The sequence below is a fragment of the Hyperolius riggenbachi genome, chromosome 1, assembly GCF_040937935.1.
Source record: "Hyperolius riggenbachi isolate aHypRig1 chromosome 1, aHypRig1.pri, whole genome shotgun sequence".
NCBI lineage: Eukaryota > Metazoa > Chordata > Amphibia > Anura > Hyperoliidae > Hyperolius > Hyperolius riggenbachi.
Window position 1 is genome coordinate 527424623 of NC_090646.1, and position 20895 is coordinate 527445517.

Sequence of the window (20895 nt, forward strand, 5' to 3'; positions counted from 1 at the left end):
CAGGAAAACTTGTCTGGCTGTAATTTGTTTATCAGTGATGTTTACTATATTCCTGACAAGATATCAACATGACAGAAGCTGTCATTTCCATGCCTAAAAAGTAACTCTTTCTGACAGCAAAATAAAACAAGTAAAACATCCTGGTTATTGATATGTTTTGCACTGTACATACCGTACACATGTTTATCTCATCATGTCACATGTCGCCTTGGGTACACTTTAAAAAACACCAGTTGCCTGGCTATCTTGTTGATCTCTTTGGCTGCAGTAGTGTCTGAATCCAGTCAGACTTGAGTCAGAGACATCTGATCTGCATAACTGTTTAGGGTCTATAGCTAAAAGTAAGTGAGGCAGAAGATCCACAGGACAGCTAGGTGATGTGCATGGTTTAAAAGGAAATAAATATGTCAGCCTCCACAGGTCTCTCACCCTGGGTTCCATAAGTTCACTGTGTATTGTTAGAGCAATTTTCAGTGCAGGGCAGGGGCTACAGGTGAGATACCACTTGTAGGAGAACAGGCAGCTGCTGGATACTGTCATTTTACAGAAGCAAAGTCAATCACAGCATACATTTGCGTAAGTTTGGTGTGAAGAGAAGCTCCAAAAAGTGTTTAAAGTTGAGTTTAGGCCCTTTAACTATGTTTGAAAGTTCCCCCCTTTTCTTTGTCCATAGTTACTCCATGTCCCTCTATCGATTCACAATGGCTGCCATTTTAAGACATCATTTGTCATCAAAGTTGAACTTCAGATCCAGTCAGAACAGAAAAGCATCAACATCCATCATACAGCACATTAACATCCACCTGACCTGTCCCATAAGTCACTATTTATCAAGTCTGCAGTGACAAGGAAAAAAGGAACATAAGGGTAGACAAAAAGTGACAACAGATGAGGAATGAATAAGACCCAATAATGAGTGACAGATGATAAGTGATTACTAGCGATGCTCATACAGGTAAAGAGTGAACAGGAACACGCAATGAGTGATGTATATTGACTGGCTAACCATTATAGAGCATCACAGGAAATTGTCAATGCTACAATTCGTTGCATTTCATGTTCTGGCAAGATGGGTTTTAAATGCCACAACTCTTTTTACCTTATAACTAGTAGTGTATGTAACCTGCCTAAAGGTGCCCATACACTCGTCAGATTGGCAGCAGATAGATAAGAAATGCATCTAATGATCTATCTGATGCGTTTTTAGAACATTTTTTTACCAGGATAGAATTCCAATAGATTTCAGTTTGAAATCTATTGAAATTCGATCTGATGGCATTTTTTTGCCATCAGATTTCCATTAAGGCCAATGCAAACTGATAATCAATATCATCAGATCGACCTAAATTTTCCACCCTGCCAGTTCGATGGAAATCCATCAAAATCGATCGAAATCGGCCATCGATCGGTCGATTGGCCAACCGATTTGCAATCGATAGATTGATCGGGATCGATCGGTCAGCCAGAAAATCATCTGAGTGTATGGGCCCCTTAAGTTAGGTGTGAGCTCTGGAGTTACAATGTCTTCCCATTACCCAGAGTCTGTGGTATGTGATGTTTAAGGAAACAAGTGGTCTTATCTATTTGTCATAAATTAGCTAGCATTCCTGTGAGATCCTCATGAAGTTGTAATTAAGGCATCGTAAGACATTTATTTATGTCCAGTGTGTATAAGCTGTGTGTTTAAACATCTTGTAAATATACAGGAACGAAATCTGAAGAAGGCTTATTAGTTGAAAGCTTACTTTTTGTTTTCCTCTAAGTTAGCTAATAAATGGTATTATCCGCATTCAAAACGTCTTGCTTTTACTGATGGCTAACACGGTACAACACTCTACTGCTTCTACTATGCTGAGATTATTACAGGGCAACAGTAAAAAAAAAAGAATAGATACAGAAGGATAACAAGGATGGATGTTGTGGAGTGTTATGTCATAAGTTGACCGTCACCTGGGTAACCAGCAGCTAGACATGGTCCATACATTTTGCATTTTTAAAAGTTTCCTTAGAAAAAAACATGTTCAAAAAGAGATAATCTCTAATGTAACTACTGATTATGGGGTCACTGTTCCCTTCTGCAATTAACCAACAATTAGAGGAAACCTTTAATTATTTCTAGAATATGTAATAATAGGCCATGCTCTGGTAAGAGGTTCACTGAGCAGCTTGGAAGATCCATTACAAGCGTTTACTTACTGCTTATCCATTCTGTACAGGCAAGCGCAGACATCCAGCTCTGCACTAAGGATTACACTGAACTGTGATGTGTTTTCTGTGGAAAATATCTCCACGCAATGATAAGAGCTCAGAATTATTACTTCTCACTATGTAATTAACCCTGTACACTTTTTCAACACTGGCCATCAAGCTTGCGAATATGGAGCTATATAATTTGTGCTTTCCTCTAGGAAGAGTACATAGTGGTAGTGAAGAAGGCATGGACTTCAACTTCAATTACTTGTGTGCAAAGCACTGGGATCACGTCCTATAAAGCCACTGGACCCGCCAGGGCTCAGGGCGGGTTCAGTGGAGTGGCCGTTAGTTACAAGGAGTGTGCATAACTTACCAGCTCACGCTAGCTGCACTACCACAGCATAGCTTGCGCTCCTCTCATTTAGCCCAAAGTTATCATAACGCACTTCCTACAGCACATTTCCCGGATAATGTGTGCAATAATGTGCATGTTGCATTCTTCATGCTATGAAAATAACATGTCCAACAGCACATCACAAAACTCTGTGGTGCATCATACAAAAACACTTATGTGCTCCATTGTTAAATGTACCGGTATATTCACAAAGAAGGGAGACTCCATCACCAACATGGCCTCAATTCACTAAACTTATCTCCTGTCTTTAATAACGTTTCTAGAGTTATCACCATGGTAACAAGGCATGTAGTATTCAGGAAACATTTTACTTCAGGCAAACCTAAAGTTAACTCTTATGTTAAGGTGAGATCTCTAAAGTTAACTCTTCAATCCTTAAAATAACTCCAGAATTCTAAAGTTAAAGACAGGCTGTTAATTAACTGCATGTGAAAATAACTACAGAGGAGGTAACTTAACTACAGAAGAGGTAACTTAAGGAGTGAAGCGATAAGATAACTCTCTCACTGTGAAAACTTATCTCTACACCTTAATAAAGCAAGATCAATGGCCTCAATTCACTAAGATCATGCTGGAGATAATAAGGCAAGAGAAAACTTACCTCCACATGGTGAGAGAGTTATCTTATCTCTTCATTCCTTAAGTTACCTCCTCTGTAGTTAATTTACCTCCTCTGTAGTTATTTTCACACACAGTTAATAAACAGCCTGGGCCATATGCAATTCACCTTCTCACCTGAGTTTTCTCCTAGGAGATAATTTTTCATCTTTGATTTAAAATAACTTTTCAGCAATTTTCAACTAAAAAAGTACCAAAAAGTAGGTGAAAAAGTACTATCAAAATTATTGTTAGTATTTTCTTTCTTTGTGGTGGTTTAAAAAGCATTTTATCAACAAGTTTAAAATTATCACCTAGGAGAAAACTCAGGTGGAAAAGTGAATTGCATATGGGCCCCTGTCTTTAACTCTGGAGTTATTTTAAGGATTGAAGAGTTAACTTAAAGACAGAAGAGTTAACTTTAAGTTTGAGTGAGGTAAAATGTTCCCTGAATACAACATGTCTCATTACCATGGTGATAACTCTAGAAATGTTATTAAAGACAGGAGATACGCTTAGTGAATTGTCTCCCATTGTATGAAACCTTTTTTAAACCGCTTCTGGAGTACGCTTACTGAAATCTATGCCATGTTTGGGACATGTTATCCGTGCCGGGGTGTAGATTTCAATTAGCCCACAGCACGGTTCTGCCGATCTCGCCGCTCACCCTCCGCTGCAGCCCACTGTCAGTATGACAGCAGAGCTAAGTGAGCCAGTCAGGAGCTAATTTCATTGGCTCCTGATCACTGTGATCACTGAAATCCAATATCCCATTATTTTTACAAATTGTTTTTTATCATATTTTGAATCCTTGCAGCACAAATTAATGTTTGAGTAGGTTCTCTCCTCCTGTATGACCCTGAATCCAGTTTTCCTAGCTTCTTTTTGGTGCAATGTCATTTTCTAGATGTTATTTCTTCAATGAATATGTGATAAATCATCACAAAATTTGTATGCATACCAGTAATTAAGCTGTGAACCGGTATTTTAGAGCAGTGGAAAACAGGAGAGTGCTCAGTACATGCCCACTTTCTGTTTGATAGACTTGAAAACATGACTTTATTTAGCTCACATTTCCTCCATTTCTCTTTCAGTGGGAGAGAAACCTAGAGGTCTAAAAATGGTAAAAAAAAAAAAAGGTAACAGTAAATTCGGGCGCCTGAGGCAAGTGGACAAATCGGGCGCCGCCATTCACTCCCATAATAAATATCGTTTAATGGGCGCCCGACAGGAAAAAAGGGCGCCGGAGAAAAATAACGTTTTATAAGCGGCGCCCGGAGACTTTTACTGTTTTATAACTGCTTCTCATGATTACACATTATTTTATGATTTATAATTTTTTAAACATTATTTTTAAACGAAAAACAGTACAATCTTTTTTAAAACATTATTTTTAAACGAAAAACAGCACAATATTTTTTTCACACGTTATTAATGCTTATCACAGGGGGGTCTTAGGTTTAGGCACCAACAGGGGGTCTTAGGTTTAGGCACCACCAGGGGAGTCTTAGGTTTAGGCACCATCAGGGGAGTCTTAGGTTTAGGCACCACCAGGGGGGTCTTAGGTTTAGGCACCAACACGGGGGTCTAGGGGTTAGGGGTAGGTACAGGGAGGGTTACTTACTATTTTTTTTTAAACGTTATTATACGTTTCACTTTTTAAACGGAAGATTAACGTTTTCACAATTGCCAATTTCATGCACATTATTTAATAATTTATAACTTTATAAAACATTATTTTTAAACGAAATATAGTACATTATATTTTTAAACGTTATCCATGTTTATCGTTTAAAACCCCGCGCCCTTTTTTCCCAGCGCCCCTTTTTAACGTACGCAAAAAAAAATGTGTATCTATGTATGTAATGACAGTTGTTTAGTCCCACATACTGTTTATTGTCCAGATTACACTGAGCTATGGCCGTAATTACTAATCGGTGACGGTTATGCTGTAGTCTGACCCAGTCTGACCCGGTCCCGACCCGGACAGAAACTGTCACCCATGTACCCGATGTTTAACTTTTGCAGGCAGAGAAAAAAAAACGAAAGACAGCATAGTTACTTGTGTGCTAGGCACTGTACATACACACGTCTATCTCATCATGTCACAAGTCACCTCAGTTGTCCTTTAAACGTTTTAAATGTTTGAAATGCTCCCACAGTTTTAAAGTATTAAAGTATGTGTGTGTGTGTGCGTGCGTGCGTGCGTGCGTGTGTCTGTGTATGTGTGTGTGTGTCTGTATGTGTGTGTGTGTGTGTGTGTGTGTGTGTGTGTGTGTGTGTGTGTGTGTGTGTGTGTGTGTGTGTGTGTGTGTGTGTGTGTTTTTATTTACCTCATGTCCTTTACTAAATAGAGAACTTAGAAATGTATAATTTCTTTTTCATCTTGCAGTGAAGTGTCCCTCCCAATGATTTCCCCTTACAACATGGCCAACTTCCTGTTTTTCTCTCTTACATTTCCTGTACAGAATCCTATTAATGTCTACATGGGAAATGGTGAATGTGAGAAAAAGTACATCAACTTATTAAAATTTCTGTTGTGTGGATACAGAATCCTAAAGGGAATTTCCTGAAATAAACCAGTAAATGCCTTTTGTAACCTACATAACATGTAAACAATGCAATCCCATGAGGCACCACTCTGGTAACTGTAACCTTTTATGCACAGCACAGATTTCCAGTTTATGTGTTCAACCATTTCCTGTCTATAATTTCTTCCTCTGCTTAATGCAGAGCCACATTACCTGTGTTTGATGGAGTTTCCCAGATCTCTTCGTGGAATCTGTGGAGACCAGCGAGGCACTGATAGTGTGTCTGAAAGCAATGAAACCAAAATGAGTACAAGACCAATAACATTCCTCCTCACACCACAGACCCAATTACAATAGCAAGGATATGGCTAACAGAAGATACCACTTGCTGTATATATTGTGCTTCTGATATGTTATCAATGAATACAGACAGTAAATAACACCACCTCCTATATCACAAAGCTGCACACATAGAGCTGGCTTAGATTCAATACATGTTTGCTATTCTTAGCCACCACTCACTATTTTGCAAAACCCACAAATGAAGAATGACCTGTGACTGTCTATACAATCAATACTGGAAACTAGAAATGGTTACTACAATAAAAGGTGTATATCATGGTCAGATATTTTTTTTCTCTTTGGTATTAAACAGGTTTTCTTTTATTATGTGATTTCCACTCAGAAAGATTAGAAATATTACAATTTAATGTATTCTTCTTTTGAAGATCCACCTGCTGTTTTTGACAAGCAAGAGCTTAAAGAGGAACTCCAGTGAAAATTATGTAATATAAAAAGTGCTTCATTTTTACAATAATTATGTATAAATGATTTTGTCAGTGTTTGCCCATTGTAAAACTTTCCTCTCCTTGATTTACATTCTGACATTTATCACATGTTGACATTTTTACTGCTGGCAGGTGATGTCGCTGGAAGTGCCTGCTTCTTGCTTTTTTGGCAGTAGGAAACAGCTGTAAACAGCTATTTCCCACAATGCAATGAGGTTCACAGACAGGAAACTGCCAGGAAAATGGTCCTCACAGTCTATTGTGGGAGGGGCTACACCACAATATCAGTCATACAGCGCACCCTGATGATCCATTTGTGAAAAGGAATAGATTTCTCATGTAAAAGGGGGTATCAGCTACTGATTGGGATGAAGTTCAATTCTTGCTCACGGTTTCTCTTTAAGGAGGAACTTTAGCGAATAGGGGAAAAAAATAAATCAATACATTGCAAAGTGAGAAGTTAAAAAAAAAAGAAGAGAGATCGAGAAATGATCGATATTCCCCATGTAATTTGTTTATATTGTTTGATCCACAATTAGCCTGTACGTAATCATCTATACTGCTGGCAGACAAGAAAAAAGCAGACAGCACCAACAGGCATTATCTATAACCACACCCCCTAACAATTGGATAGTCTTAAAGGTTGCTTTATTATAGATGTACATATGCACAGAGGCAGTTGGAAGCAGCCGTTATTTCCCCCAATGCAACAAGGCTCAAAGACAGGAAACTGTGAGGACCTAGATCCTGACATCACACTGAAGGAGGGGTTGCACCACAATATTAGCCATATAGATGTCCCTGATGATCTGTTCAAGAAAAGGTAACAGTTTCTCATGGGAAAGGGGGTATCAGCTACTGATTGGGATAAAGTTCAATCCTTGGTTACAGTTCTTCGTCAACCTAATAAATAAATAAAGCAAAATGAGCAACAACAAAAAAAGCACTCTTCCCTTTGAAACACACAAGTGCTCCAATTTAGGGAGAAGATATAACCGATGGGTAAGATCATTAGCTCATTCTCCATTCACCAGGTCAGCATGTGGAAAATTACAGGGCTGAATAAGAGTCAGTGGGGAATGACCACATACTATAACCTGCACATCATGGAGGATTATTTTGGTTTTAATTACATATCTTTCCTTTAAATGTTGAGAGACTAGCTCTGGGACAGAGGTAATTGACTGAGCTCTGCAGTATAGGGCTGCATTTCAGCTTTGTATTTATCAGTCTGTGAGTTTTACAAGCCGGCGGAGAACATCCCCACACGTTATGTGTTTACAGAGCTGTTAATCATCTAGCATCGCACACTCTTCCCACTCTCTCCAGTGCAATCACAAGAGGTTTTGTTTATATAAAATGGACATAAATGTCTGTTTGTTGCTCCATTATTTACAACTGTACAGTTCAAGAGAAACTCCACCGTTGCAAGTTTGATAAAAACGGAAAAGCAAAAATGTCGGCACTCAATTTAGATGTATACCTGATATAGAAAAGCTTATTTTTTTCTTTTGTAGTGTGTGTGTGTGTGTGTGTGTGTGTGTGTGTGTGTGTGTGTGTGTGTGTGTGTCAGTGTTGCCAACTCATCCCTTTAATTACTGATGCATATGACTTATACAGGTTTTGTGGCTAGGTAGATGCAGTTAAGGCACTGATTATGTGCAAATAGCCCCAGAACCTGTATAACTTATATGTGTCAGTAATTAAAGGAATGAGTTGGCAACACTGGTGTGTGTGTGGAAGGGGGGGGGGGTAGTAGGGGTTACGAAAGCATCCTGACTCAGTCAATCTAGTAGAAAAACAACAGGATAAGTCATCCAACAAGGTCCACTACATTGCTGAATGCATCAAGAATAACTTTATTTAGACACATGTACTGAATGTCAAATGCAAACAGACAGCATAAGGCACCTAAAGGACACCTGAAATGAGGGCTATGGTGGCTGACATATTTATTTCCTTTTAAACAATACACATTGCCTGTCTGGATAAGTAGTGAGTGGTGGACAAGAAGTGAGTGCTTAGTAGCAATGGGTGGTGACCAGCAGTGAGTTGCTGTGGTTGCTAAGGTGCAGTGGGTGAGAAACTCCATTGAGACATTGCAGGTAATAAGGAGCAGTGGTTGCCAAGTTAATGGAGGTGCAAAGGTGCAGTGAGTGGTAAATATTAAAAATGAAATAAGCAAAAAAAAATGGGCGAGCACAATATATTGAAGTACAGCTCAAAGGAAGTGGTCGTATCAAATAAAAAAACTAAAAAATTATGGTATATGCTGCTACATACAACGTTATTAATACCAAAGTTTGACTACAAAAAAGAATAGGTAGGACATCAAGAACCCCACCACATTGGGGCATCAAGAATAAATAAGAAAGCTTGTCTTGGGTGGAATGAAAATCATTTTATAAAACCCTTGTTCCTATTGTTAGGTACAAGTGAATAAATTTAACATAGATTACCATTTTTTTTTTCATATACATATAAATCTATAATTACTTTGTTGCTCCTTTCGGTGCTATGCTAGCATATTTTGCCATGCAGAAGGAAGCTCTGCACAGCACACTCCTGCTCAAAAAAGGTAATCTATGTTACACTTGTACCCTTTTACTTAAAGGAATACTATCGATTCACATATTTTTTTCAATTGACACAGGAATTGTTTGGGAAGTGCTGCTAAGTACTGGTGTATACATTTTAGTAGCAACTTCTTTGTTTACTGTTAGCAAAATACATTCAAAGTTTACTGACGCCAAAACTGATGGCTGACTGAGCCATGAGGAGAGGGGAAATTCCCCTCACACTTGATCAGTTAACTCTATGTGTAGCTCTATGTGTGACAGAGAAGAGAGCTCCCAACAGCTGCAGCTCCTATGTCCTGTGTTTCTGACTGACATGTCTGAAGAGAGCAGAGGAAATGTAACTAATTCTCACAGCTTTTTCATACTGTTTTTGATTTCAGAGTTTGATATGTTTGATATTTGCTTCCTGTAGTCTGATATGCAACTCTGGATGTGCATTGAAGCAGACACCCGTTCTGCAATTGATTTGTCCCAATATAGCTAAATCCTACCCTCAATAAATGACAGCTTTTGCCTCTGATATTTAACATGAAAAGTAGGAAAATGTTTACACAGCTACTTAGACATTATTTGCACACTGTCATTTTAGAATACTTGGGTATCGATAGTATTCCTTTAACTGCAGGGTATCTACAGTAGCAGCAGGCTGCAGCTAGTTGGTCAGTGCACAGAGTTTGTCTGGCTGGCTGTATTGTGTCAGACTCTCTATGAGGTGCAACCCTGCTGTTCTAACTGCTGCTCTGCCATCCCAATCCCATCATGGAGCACACTTGGATCCTCCTTTGCATGCCACTGCGGATGTTCGTGCAGATCTGCACAGCATTAGTGCAGATAGACAAGTCATGCACATTGCTTAATAGAAAGGACAAGATATGCACGTTGCCTGATGGGAAGGAGAGGAGGCATGGCATGACATGTGACCTCGGTGTGTTCCAGGACCTCTCTACCATGAAATTGCAGTGGTTTCTTTCCTGAGATAGCTGTGGTGACGCTGCATGTGTCCACGGAGACGGCTCAGAGTATAGCCGTCTCTGGCACATGTGCCATAGGTTTACCATCACTGACTGAGGCGTCAATTCATCGACAGCTTTACGATACAAAAATAAAATAATAAGTCGGGGAAATACCACATTCGGCATTTTAGAATTTCTTTGCTAATTCATCAATATGTTCACAGGTGCGGTAGAAGTTTGGTAATTTACCAAAATATTATGCTTCAATTCCCAAAAACCTGTTCAGTAACCGTGGAGCTGTCTCTGTGTTGTTACATGCTCTTCCGTGCAGTGAAGGCAATACAATAGTAAAAGTCATCCCAACATCCATTTAGAATGTACATGTTTGTTATACTGCCTCTGCTTCCTCTGAATCTGTCCATTAGTGTTTCTCAACATTTTATTTAATTGCCACAGCTTAGATGAGCTTCTTAAAGACATTACACATGCCATGCTTAGGTGATTTCCCTACTAGCTCCTCTACATCTTCAAAAAGGAAGCTAAGGGGTTAAACAGCCAAAGGGTGGCAAGGGAAAAATCTTTTGTTTCCCCGATTTCTCTGCTCGCTGCCTGGGGGGTAGAAAAGCTGAACCCTCCAAAGAAGGCTTCGGATCCAATCACAGGGACTTGCAGGAGACAGAGGCTGTTCCTATTGGCTCTCTGCTCCTGTCAATCATGAGGATATCCACACAGAAGGCATTCAAAGCTGGTTTTCCCAAGATGAGAACTGCTAGTAACTAGAGAACATGTTCCAAGGCTTTACCGCGTGCACTGATCTTCATGAATAGACATTTGCTGACATGTGTTGGAGGTGTTTACCGCACAAGTCAGCAATTTATCTCACTGCTTGGTAATTTCAGCTTGCCATGAAGTAACAGCCTTGATGAATTGACATTTTACTAAATGCTCCGTAAACCCAATGCAATAATGCTTGATGAATTGATGCCCTAGAATCTTAAGATCAAGTAATCTCTTTCTCGAGTTATCCTCTAAAATAGCATAAATCTGTCACCTGAGTAGAAAGTGCGAGTTTAAAAAAAATGAAATTGTTTTGTAACTGATAACTTTTCAAGATCAAAATAGTTTAACCACTTTACCCCCGCCCGTACGAATTTCTCTGTCCCTTTTTCCATCCTTTCACCCCCAGGGACAGAGAAATCTGTACTTTCCGTGCTCCCGCCGCTGCCCGCCCTCCCGCTCACTCTAGCGCGCACTCCTGCGGTTAAACACGCCGCCGGCCGCTCGCCCGGAGATCAATGAACGGGAAAATCCATTCCCGTTCATTGATCTAAGCCCCGCAATGATCCGCTGCTTCTCCGCTAAGCAGCGCGATCATTGTGAAAAAAACACGATCCCAGCCTCCTAGGACTTCCTCCAAGTGTCCGGAAGGACACTTGGAGGTCGCATTAAACAAAAAGTTACTGTTGCCATCTTGTGGCAAAAATAGTAAAACTACACCCTAAAGCATTTTTCACATACAAATAGATTACTTATACACAAAAAATTAAATCATTACCTACCACACTCCCCATTTTTTTTTATTGTAATTTAAAAAAAAATTAAAAATTTACAATTAAAAAAATACATAAATAGTTACCTTAGGGACTGAACTTTTTAAATATTTATGTCAGGAGGGAACAACTCTGTTACTTTATAAACTATGGGCTTGTAATTAGGGATGGACGCAAAACTGAAAAAAATGCACCTTTATTTCCAAATAAAATATTGGCGCCAAACATTGTGATAGGGACATAATTTAAACGGTTTTATAACCGGGACAAATGGGCAAATACATTTCATGGGTTTTAATTACAGTAACATGCATTATTTAAAAACTATAATGGCCGAAAACTGAAAAATAATGATTTTTTTCCCACATTTTTCCTATTTTCCCATTAAAACATATTTAGAATAAAATAATTCTTGGCATAATGTCCCACCTAAAGAAAGCCTAATTGGTGGCGGAAAAAACAAGATATAGTTCATTTAATTGTGATAAGTAATGATAAAGTTATAGATGAATGAATGGAAGGAGCGCTGAAAGGTGAAAATTGCTCTGGTGCTCAAGGGGTAAAACCCCTCAGTGGTGAAGTGGTTAAAGAAAAAATATTATAAACAATATTCATATGCAATACTCAATCCAATCACACTTTATTTTTATTTATTTTTTGTTTCACTTTTCTTTTTTAATATCAAACTTTTATTGCAAAATGCACTGTGAATTTCTTTAATTCTCATGACTTAATATGTACAAATTATACAATAGCAGAGGTTGAACACTTTTTTTTATTCTTCGCAAACAGTTTTTTTGTGTGAAGTAGGTAGCAAAAAATAGTACTTCATACATACATAAAGCTCTACTGGCAATGATTGTAAGCAGAAATAGGTCTCGCTTTACCAGTGTAGAAAAAGGAGAGCAGGCTACGGCAACACAGATGGAAGTGGTCTTAAGAGCTATGGACTCCTCAGCAGACTGGACAAGTGACTGGGGGGTGGGGTTCAAGATAAATGACCATTTCAGGGCGAGTGGGTGAATTAATCACTTATTTGTTCACCAATCCCGTTAGGGGACAATAAAGAGTACATAAAAAAGACAAAAAAACAAACAAACTTGCATCTCACTGGAGGTACTCTTTAAAACAGTTCAGGCAGGGATGCATTGAGATGAAAATTCCAGGTTGATGCAAATTTTGGACAAATACTGGCCAATCAGATGCAGTCACATAATTTTGGGGGAGGGAGCTATTGGCTGATACCATGCCTTTCTTCCCATCATGCTTGTCAGTTTCTAGTAGGTAGCATAGATAGTCCAATAATTAATAGTTATGACTTGCATGAAAATATTTACTGTAGTGTAGTAATCGTAGTTGGTATATGTACTGTATCTGGTAATTCCTTATCTGCTTTCTTCCATCTGAAGCAGCTCCAAGTATGTATGAATTAGTATTTGCAATATTTTTTTTAACTAAATAGAATTTTCGGGGCTAAACCAAATAAAACACACTGGTACAGAAGTAGGCCGCATATTGTGATCCTAATTAGCGGAAGGTCCGGAAAGTGCATAGGAGCTCCCGTTTACCAAAATATCTCCTATGTGCCATCTTGCTTTAAATAAAAGCTGGAACTTAACTGGTTATAGGAATACTGAGGTGAAAATAAACTGATGAGATTAACCATTGTATCTATCCTTTCCTTTTAGGATTTTCCAGTTTTTTTTATATTTAATCTACTTCAAGTTTTTACTGTTTCATTACCTCTGCTCAATGACACATTCATTAAAGTATGCCAGAGCTAAAATATATGAACTATCGTGTTTTTCCTTTTTTTTATTTCAATCATTTTTTATTGAATTTTCAAAAAGGTAATCATACAGCATATCACACAAAGTGCGTGAAGGTACAAGTAAAACAACAGTCTTACAACAAGATTGGCATAAGCATGGGGTTACCAATGTAACATAATAATTTCAGTATTCGACAAGAAATGTAAAAAGGGATAACAGTGGTCAACAAGAACGATGGGGATATTTATCGTTTTATAAATACACTTGGTCTAGAGAAAAGACTTATCAGTGCAAAAGTGGAAGTAGAAGGAATGTATTACAAAAGATAATTTAGTAGAGCATATCATCCATCCAATCACTGAACCTTAAAAGGCTGGATGGAGAATGCTCCTGAACGTTTGGTTGTCTGCCATAAATGGTACCCTTCCTCCAGTGAGGCAGGGCATGTTATTGACCGTAGGCGTCTTAGTGTTCCAGATGATATAGTGAGACATATTGCAGTACTGCTAGAGATTTAGGATAAGCGAGGGCTTGAGAGATAGATTTGTTAGCTGGGTGTAGAACTGTTGCATGGTGAGTCCTTGTATCTGCACAACTGGGAAAGTAAGCTGTGTGAGCGAAAGTATAAAGGACGAAGAGGGAGGAAGAAACAGAATAGCTAAAAAGAAAACAGAAAGGGTAAAGGATGAGATTAGTATAAAAGAGAGGAGAAAAATGAAGAGGAAAGGAAAGGAAACCACGGAGACGGGGGGTGATCCAGATTTGCGACTTCAGCAAGGGGTATTCATCAGACTCTATGAGGAGAGTATGTTATTGGTCTCAGCTGATGTGTACGATTCTATTATGGTCAGGAGTTATTAGGTAGGTGATCAAGGGGTCCCATATTTTATAAAATTTCTTCATAGTATCATTCATGCGGGCTCTTAATTTTTCGAAGAAGAGAATATGTCCTAGCCTACCTTTAATAGATTCAAATGATATGGACTGGGAATTCCAGGCGGCCGCTATTTTGATTTTGGTGGCCGCAAAAATATATCTAATGAGTTCATTTTGGGAAGGAGTAAGATTGGGGTACGGGCAGCCGAGTAAAGCATGGAGAGGATTCCTAGGGACTGGAGCATTGATCAGTGACGAAGCCCAGGAGCAAACCCTTATCCAGATCCTTCGGACCCTGCTGCAAGTCCACCATATATGGGCGAAAGTGCCCGTCTCTTTGCATCCCCGAAAGCAATTGCCCGACAGATCTGGAATGAGTTTAGCTAGCCTCTGAGGTACCATGTACCAGCGTAGGAGTACTTTATAATTTACCTCTATGAGGTCTGCATTAATGGAAGTCCTGGGGATATTTGACCAGATGTCCGATAGATCAGTGTACTCAATTGATATGTTCAGCTCTTTTTCCCATTTGGTTATGTAATCAGGTTTATTTTGCGCCCGAGTTTGGGATAGTTCATTGTATATTAAGGAAATCCAATCACACTTTAATATTCCTTTTGTATCTGGCCATAGCTTCAAGATTAGGGTTCGGGGACATTTCATTGGCCTAATTTTTTTATATTAGTTGATCTACACTTTCTGTATGACTAACTATCATGAGCTGGTTAGTTATTATGGACACACTTAATTTTTCCAGTGGTCTTTGGTCACTGTTTGCTGCCACACTGCATCCATGTGTTTTTAGCGGTTTATTATATTGATCGTCTATTACATTGATCTTTATTTGTATTTGTATTACAGTATGTTACACTGTTCCCTCATACTGATGATTTCATATGTTATTGACACTACATATATGTGGGTCCCTCCTCTAAATCCTTTACTAAGCTAAGGGACAATGTGAAAGGTAAAAAGCTTTCGTCCCAAATGAATCTGCTGGAAATCTAACTGTGTGTTAAATGACACATATAGATTTAAAAAAAAAAAAAAGAAGAAAAAAGCTTTTAGGCTACTTGCACACCAAGACGTTGCGTTAGGTGCTACGTTAAGGTCGCATAACGTGCACCTAACGCAAGGCCTGGTGCTCTCTGATGTGGACATCAGAGTGAGCCACGTTGTGCAGCTCACTCTGGCGTCCGTGATGCCGTGATGCCTACTCTTGGACACGTGCGGCATCACGTGGTCCCGCTGGTCAATCGCCGCACAGAGCGGCCGCACCAGGAAGTAAACACTGCATGTCACGACGTGCAGTGAATATTAATTAGCCATGTGCCTGGCCGCTCTTCGCTCCTCCCCAACATGACTGAGCATATGCAAACAGTCTAACGCGGCTTAAGCTGCTGTAACGCCGTAGCATGCTGCACTTTCGGAAAACGTGCAGCGTTACATGTAACGCAACGTGGGTAGTGTGAACAGCCCACTTGTGTTACATTGCTGTACGTTGGGGGAGCGTTACAGTGCGCCTGTAACGTCCCTGTGTGTAAGCAGCCTTAAGGTCTAATAATTTCTATATGAACAATTTAAAACCTTCATGCATAAGCTGCTCAATTCCGGGACACAAATAAAAACAGAAGAACCTGAAGCTGTTTTATCGCCTTGGTAACCCACAGCAGGTTCTGCTGCACAAGCTTGTTGATTCGTCAGCGTGCTCAAAATTCATCACTTTCCCAATTCTGTTTGTCAAGTATGTTGCATGTTGTTTGCTAGGTGTGTGTGGAAGTAAATTGGCATTCACTATGTCATTCCAGATCTGACCACGGCCAACCATAGGTGTAAAGGCAGGAAAACGGGTGACAGCCCTATTATCATAGGTGACAGCTAAGTAAGACCTCACGATGACAAATGACATGTCCACGTTTACCTTCTGAGCATTTGGAGAAAGGAATTGAGAGACAGCATCAGCCATCAACCTAATCCTCTTGTTATGGTTATCAGCCTAGGGCAGAGGGGACACACATTATGCAAAAATAAAATGTAGATATAGGAAGAGGGTCTTTAATATATAACAGCCTGCTGCCCATCACCAAAGTGACAGATGAAAATTACGCATTGGAAAATGTGCACTTGATGACCTGCTTAAAGCTGCTACAAACCACTAAAATGACATTCAGAATCGTTGCAAATAGGCTTTCCTGACATCACTGACTAGAGCATTCTTCCAGCAGTGATACTAAGCAGCAAGTCCTCTCTCATTCCGGATCTGGAAAGTAAAAAACCTGTATCCTACTTCCTAGGCTTACATACTAAATACTTGGATCCTATACATAACATAGGATTCCCCAACATGTCAGTCTACCGCTGCTTTCTGTGGCAGGAAACGGGCCCTTTTTTGGGCAAGTGGGAACAAAGCCTGATAAAAGAGTTTTTCTTTGTGACAAAAAAAACTGTGGCTGCTATTCAATCATAATATGTGCCCACAGGTGGGCAGACCTCTTCCCTGTGTACTGAACAGGGCAATGCAGCCAGCCTAGAGATTGGAATATGACCTCACGGAGAATGGTCCAGGTGGATGAATGGGACGCCATTCTACGCAATGGTTCACGGCGGTAACATTCTCTAAATGACATCAGCGATTTTTTACAGACAAGCAAGAGTGACTATGACCCTTGTTTAATTCACCTTTTCTCCTAGGAGATACATTTTCATCCTTTGTTTAAAATAACTTTTCAGCACTCTGCAACTGCAAAAGGACAATAACGTTAATGAGAGTGTTGTTAAATTATTCGAATCATTTTCTTGGTTTCTGGTGGCTTATAAGGCATTTTATTGATAAGGCATGAAAATATGACCTAGAAAGAAAACTTAGGAGAAAAAGTGAATTGAATAAGGGTTTATGTGTTTTTCTCATCTTCACAGATGATAACAGCTTCTGCCTTACTACCTGATGGGGGTGGAGTTTGGACTTCGCTTTGAATACAAATGATGACATATTCCACTCAACATGCATTAAAAAAATACAAGCCTGAACTATAGATTTGAAAGTGAATTCTGCAGCATGTGTGCATGTCAATTGTCAAATGTTAACAAAAGTGTTGTTAGCCTTTAACCACCTTAGCGGTATGGATGAAATCAGCTCGTCCATTACCGCCAGAGGGTGCCGCTCAGGCCCTGCTGGGCCGATTTTGATCAAATAAAGTGCAGCACACGCAGCCGGCACTTTGCCAGCCACGTGTGCTGCCTGATCGCCGTCGCTCTGCGGCGATCCGCCGCGAGCAGCGGCGAAAGAGGGTCCCCCCAGCCGCCTGAGCCCTGGGCAGCCGGAACAAATAGTTCCGGCCAGCGCTAAGGGCTGGATCGGAGGCGGCTGACGTCAGGACGTCGGCTGACGTCCATGACGTCACTCCGCTCGTCGCCATGGCGACGAAGTAAGCAAAACACGGAAGGCCGCTCATTGCGGCCTTCCGTGTTACTTTTGGCCGCCGGAGGCGATCAGAAGAACGCCTCCGGAGCGCCATCTAGTGGGCTTTCATGCAGCCAACTTTCAGTTGGCTGCATGAAATAGTTTTTTTTTAATTTAAAAAAAACCCTCCCGCAGCCGCCCTGGCGATCTTAATAGAACGCCAGGGTGGTTAAAGTGTACCTGAGATGAGTGGATGCAAAATATTTATACTTACCTGGGCCTTCCTCCAGTCTCCTTCAGGCCGTGGATTTCCTCCCTGTCTCCCCGGGCCGCTGTTGTTGTCTGCTAGCTGTCCTGATATTCTGGTCAGTCAGTGCATGGTCTCATCGCATGCATGCATGCATTTTTTGAGCGCAAGGCAAAGCTTTCCCATTCAGAGCAGTTGAATGGGGTAGCGCAGCAAAGGGAGAGCAACACAGATGCCATGCACTGGTGTATAACGCACTGCAACCACCGATACTGAGGGAAGTGTAGCATGTTCAGGTCCTTACATACAGTGGTATGCACATAGTAGATATGACAACCGCTTTGCGGTATTCGTTTTAGACCCTGCATATTTTGGCATGTGAAAGCAGATGCATATTCGCATGAGCAATGTCTCGAGATAAGCCAATTAGGCCACATTTGCAAAGCCAGATTTGTCAGGTTTAACTTGGTGTTTGATGCACACATAAATTTCTCTGTTGTAGTGTTTACATAGTAGATATGTTTCAAGGCCTTTAAGTGACACCAAAGGTCGCAAAGTGAATGATGCTTAGCAGCGGCTACAGAAAGCTACAATATAGGTAGCATTTTTTATAGTCTACATTCAATACTGATATAATCAGAAGCCTCCACAAAGATGGAGATATGGTGCAAAACAGTGAAGGTAACAGTTTGGGATTTCAAATCTTTGAGTCTAGGCCATATGGGGCAAATTTTCACCAGTAACACACTGCTACAAAGGAATTGCCTACATCCATTTGTATTCTACTTTGAGCCACTGCTAGAGATAGAGAATGTCATTAGCACCTTCACAGGTGACATCACTCCCATCTCTGCAGACCCCACTATGTATATACTGTAGAATATAAATGCATTGAGGTGACTCTCTGTTGGTGACTGTCTTGCTAGTGAGGAAATTGCCCCAGTGACATAGCCCTTACACGGCATGGCTAGCTTTATTGTCAAAAGAATTGTGGTCTTTTTGAAATACAAGATATTGATTGTACACTGAATAATAGTTTTTTTTCATTTGTTCTGCTTTGCTGTTGTAGGTTTTTTTTCTATAATGTGATATAATATATGAGAAATTTAGATTTATATAGTGCATTCTTGTATAGACGGCAACAAGACATACAAGCACCGCAAGGATATATCCATTTTTCCAATGTTATAGATTACACTTTTTCATCATTGTAATTATTAATGGACAAAACCAGGAAAAAGTATTGCTGAGCAGGGTGGGAAGAACATACAAACACTTCTGGAAGTACATGGCCTTCCTTAAAAAGACACTTAAGTCAAACAAAAAAAATGAGTTTTACTCACCTAGGGCTTCCAATAGCCCCCTGCAGCTGTCCAGTGCCCTCACCGTCTCCCTCCGATCCTCCTGGGCCCGCCGGCAGCCACTTCCTGTTTCGGTGACAGGAGCTGACAGGCTGGGGGCGCGAGTGATTCTTCGCATTCCCAGACACATTAGCACCCTCTATGCTGCTATAAGGTATATGATATATGCTATAGCAGCATAGATGGCGCTATTGTGGCCAGGAACGCGAATAATCACTCGCGTCCCTAGCCCGTCAGCTCCTGTCACCGAAACAAGAAGTGGCTGCCGGCGGGGCCAGGAGGATCGGAGGGAGATGGCGAAGGCACCGGACAGCTGCAGCGGGCTATTGGAAACCCCAGGTGAGTAAAACTCATTTTTTTTGTTTGACTTAAGTGTCCCTTTAACCTACCTCTCACACTAACCCTCCGCTACCTACTCCTAACACTAACCTATCCCTACCTATGTTTAACATTTTTTATTGTACCATGTGTGGGCACCATTAGTATGCCAAATAGTAATGGTGTCTGCTGAACCATTTATGTTCACCTAACTGTCCTACAGGTGAGTGCACAACCAAGTGTCTGTCTGTATCCCCATCTGGGGGAATTTCTCTCAAGCTCTGATCTCTGACAGGAAGTCTGTAAATAACTCCAACAGCAGCAGATTCAGCAACAAGCGAAACCTTTTTTGAATTTGAATTGAATAACTGTTTATTGTTGTTCCGCATTTCTAATCTACATGTGATAAAATTGGTCTTTTCACCTGCTTATACCTGTTTGTACCATACATACGTTTCCTACAGGTTAGAAATGCAAAATATTGTATCACTACAATGAGAAAAATGACTATTGTGGTGCCACTTCATATTTTTCACATTGTCCAGGGTAAAGTTCAGCCTTGTAATCATTCCTTGACAGGAAAATAAAATGCCTATCCAGTCTATTTTGGCAGTGACCATGGAATTAAATGCTTTGTTGTAAAAGCCAGGCTCTTATGTCAAGGGTTGCAGACATCAATCTCAGCTCTGTATGCTTCTCCTGTCATTACACAGGTGGAGAGGATAGGGGAGTGGAGGATTTCAATTACATTGCTGGTTTGGGGTAATTCGTGCTTAAGGTATAGATAGAAGGCAAGAAATATATACTTCAGTACACTGCAGCACCGAGTCAAGTTCAGCTGCTGGATATTTCTTTTGAACACAGTCACCCAACACAATGTAGTCTTATGCTTTGAGTATCTGCTGGAATATTCTATTTATCTCAAAAGAAGTTTGAAATAAAAGGGAACATGCAAGCTGCCATTACAGGTTTCCTGTAAAGTACCACTCCAACCACAAATGTTTTTCTAAATCCATGTAGGAATTCAGTTGCAGAGCTTATAATTTTTTCTCTTCTTCTGTGTAGAAGCTCCTTGATTAATTGACATCTAATAAATCAACCCAAAATGTGCTCAGAGTTAATCTCAATTGCACTATTTTTGGATACTATAAAAAAATGTGCATGAAAAAAATGACTTTTACTCGCTATAACTGTGTATATTCAAGTGAAATCCCCACCCCCTGTTTGATAAAAGTTCCTTGGTGCTTTTCTCTAGACTTAAGATCCCTGTGCCAATCCTGTCCCCAGCTCTGTGGCCACGGTGTATTCACATGAG

The 20895-nt window shown here is 40.2% G+C and overlaps 1 protein-coding gene across 2 annotated transcripts in view; it reads right to left on the reverse strand.

Moving 5' to 3' along the window:
* KSR2 (kinase suppressor of ras 2) overlaps nucleotides 1–20895 on the reverse strand; it is a 550925-nt gene that overhangs the window by 216052 nt on the left and 313978 nt on the right. For both annotated transcript variants that reach the window (XM_068246131.1, XM_068246140.1), the window contains exon 6: nucleotides 5950–6019. In XM_068246131.1, the coding sequence (XP_068102232.1) occupies nucleotides 5950–6019 (70 nt within the window). The remainder of the gene's footprint in view (nucleotides 1–5949; nucleotides 6020–20895) is intronic.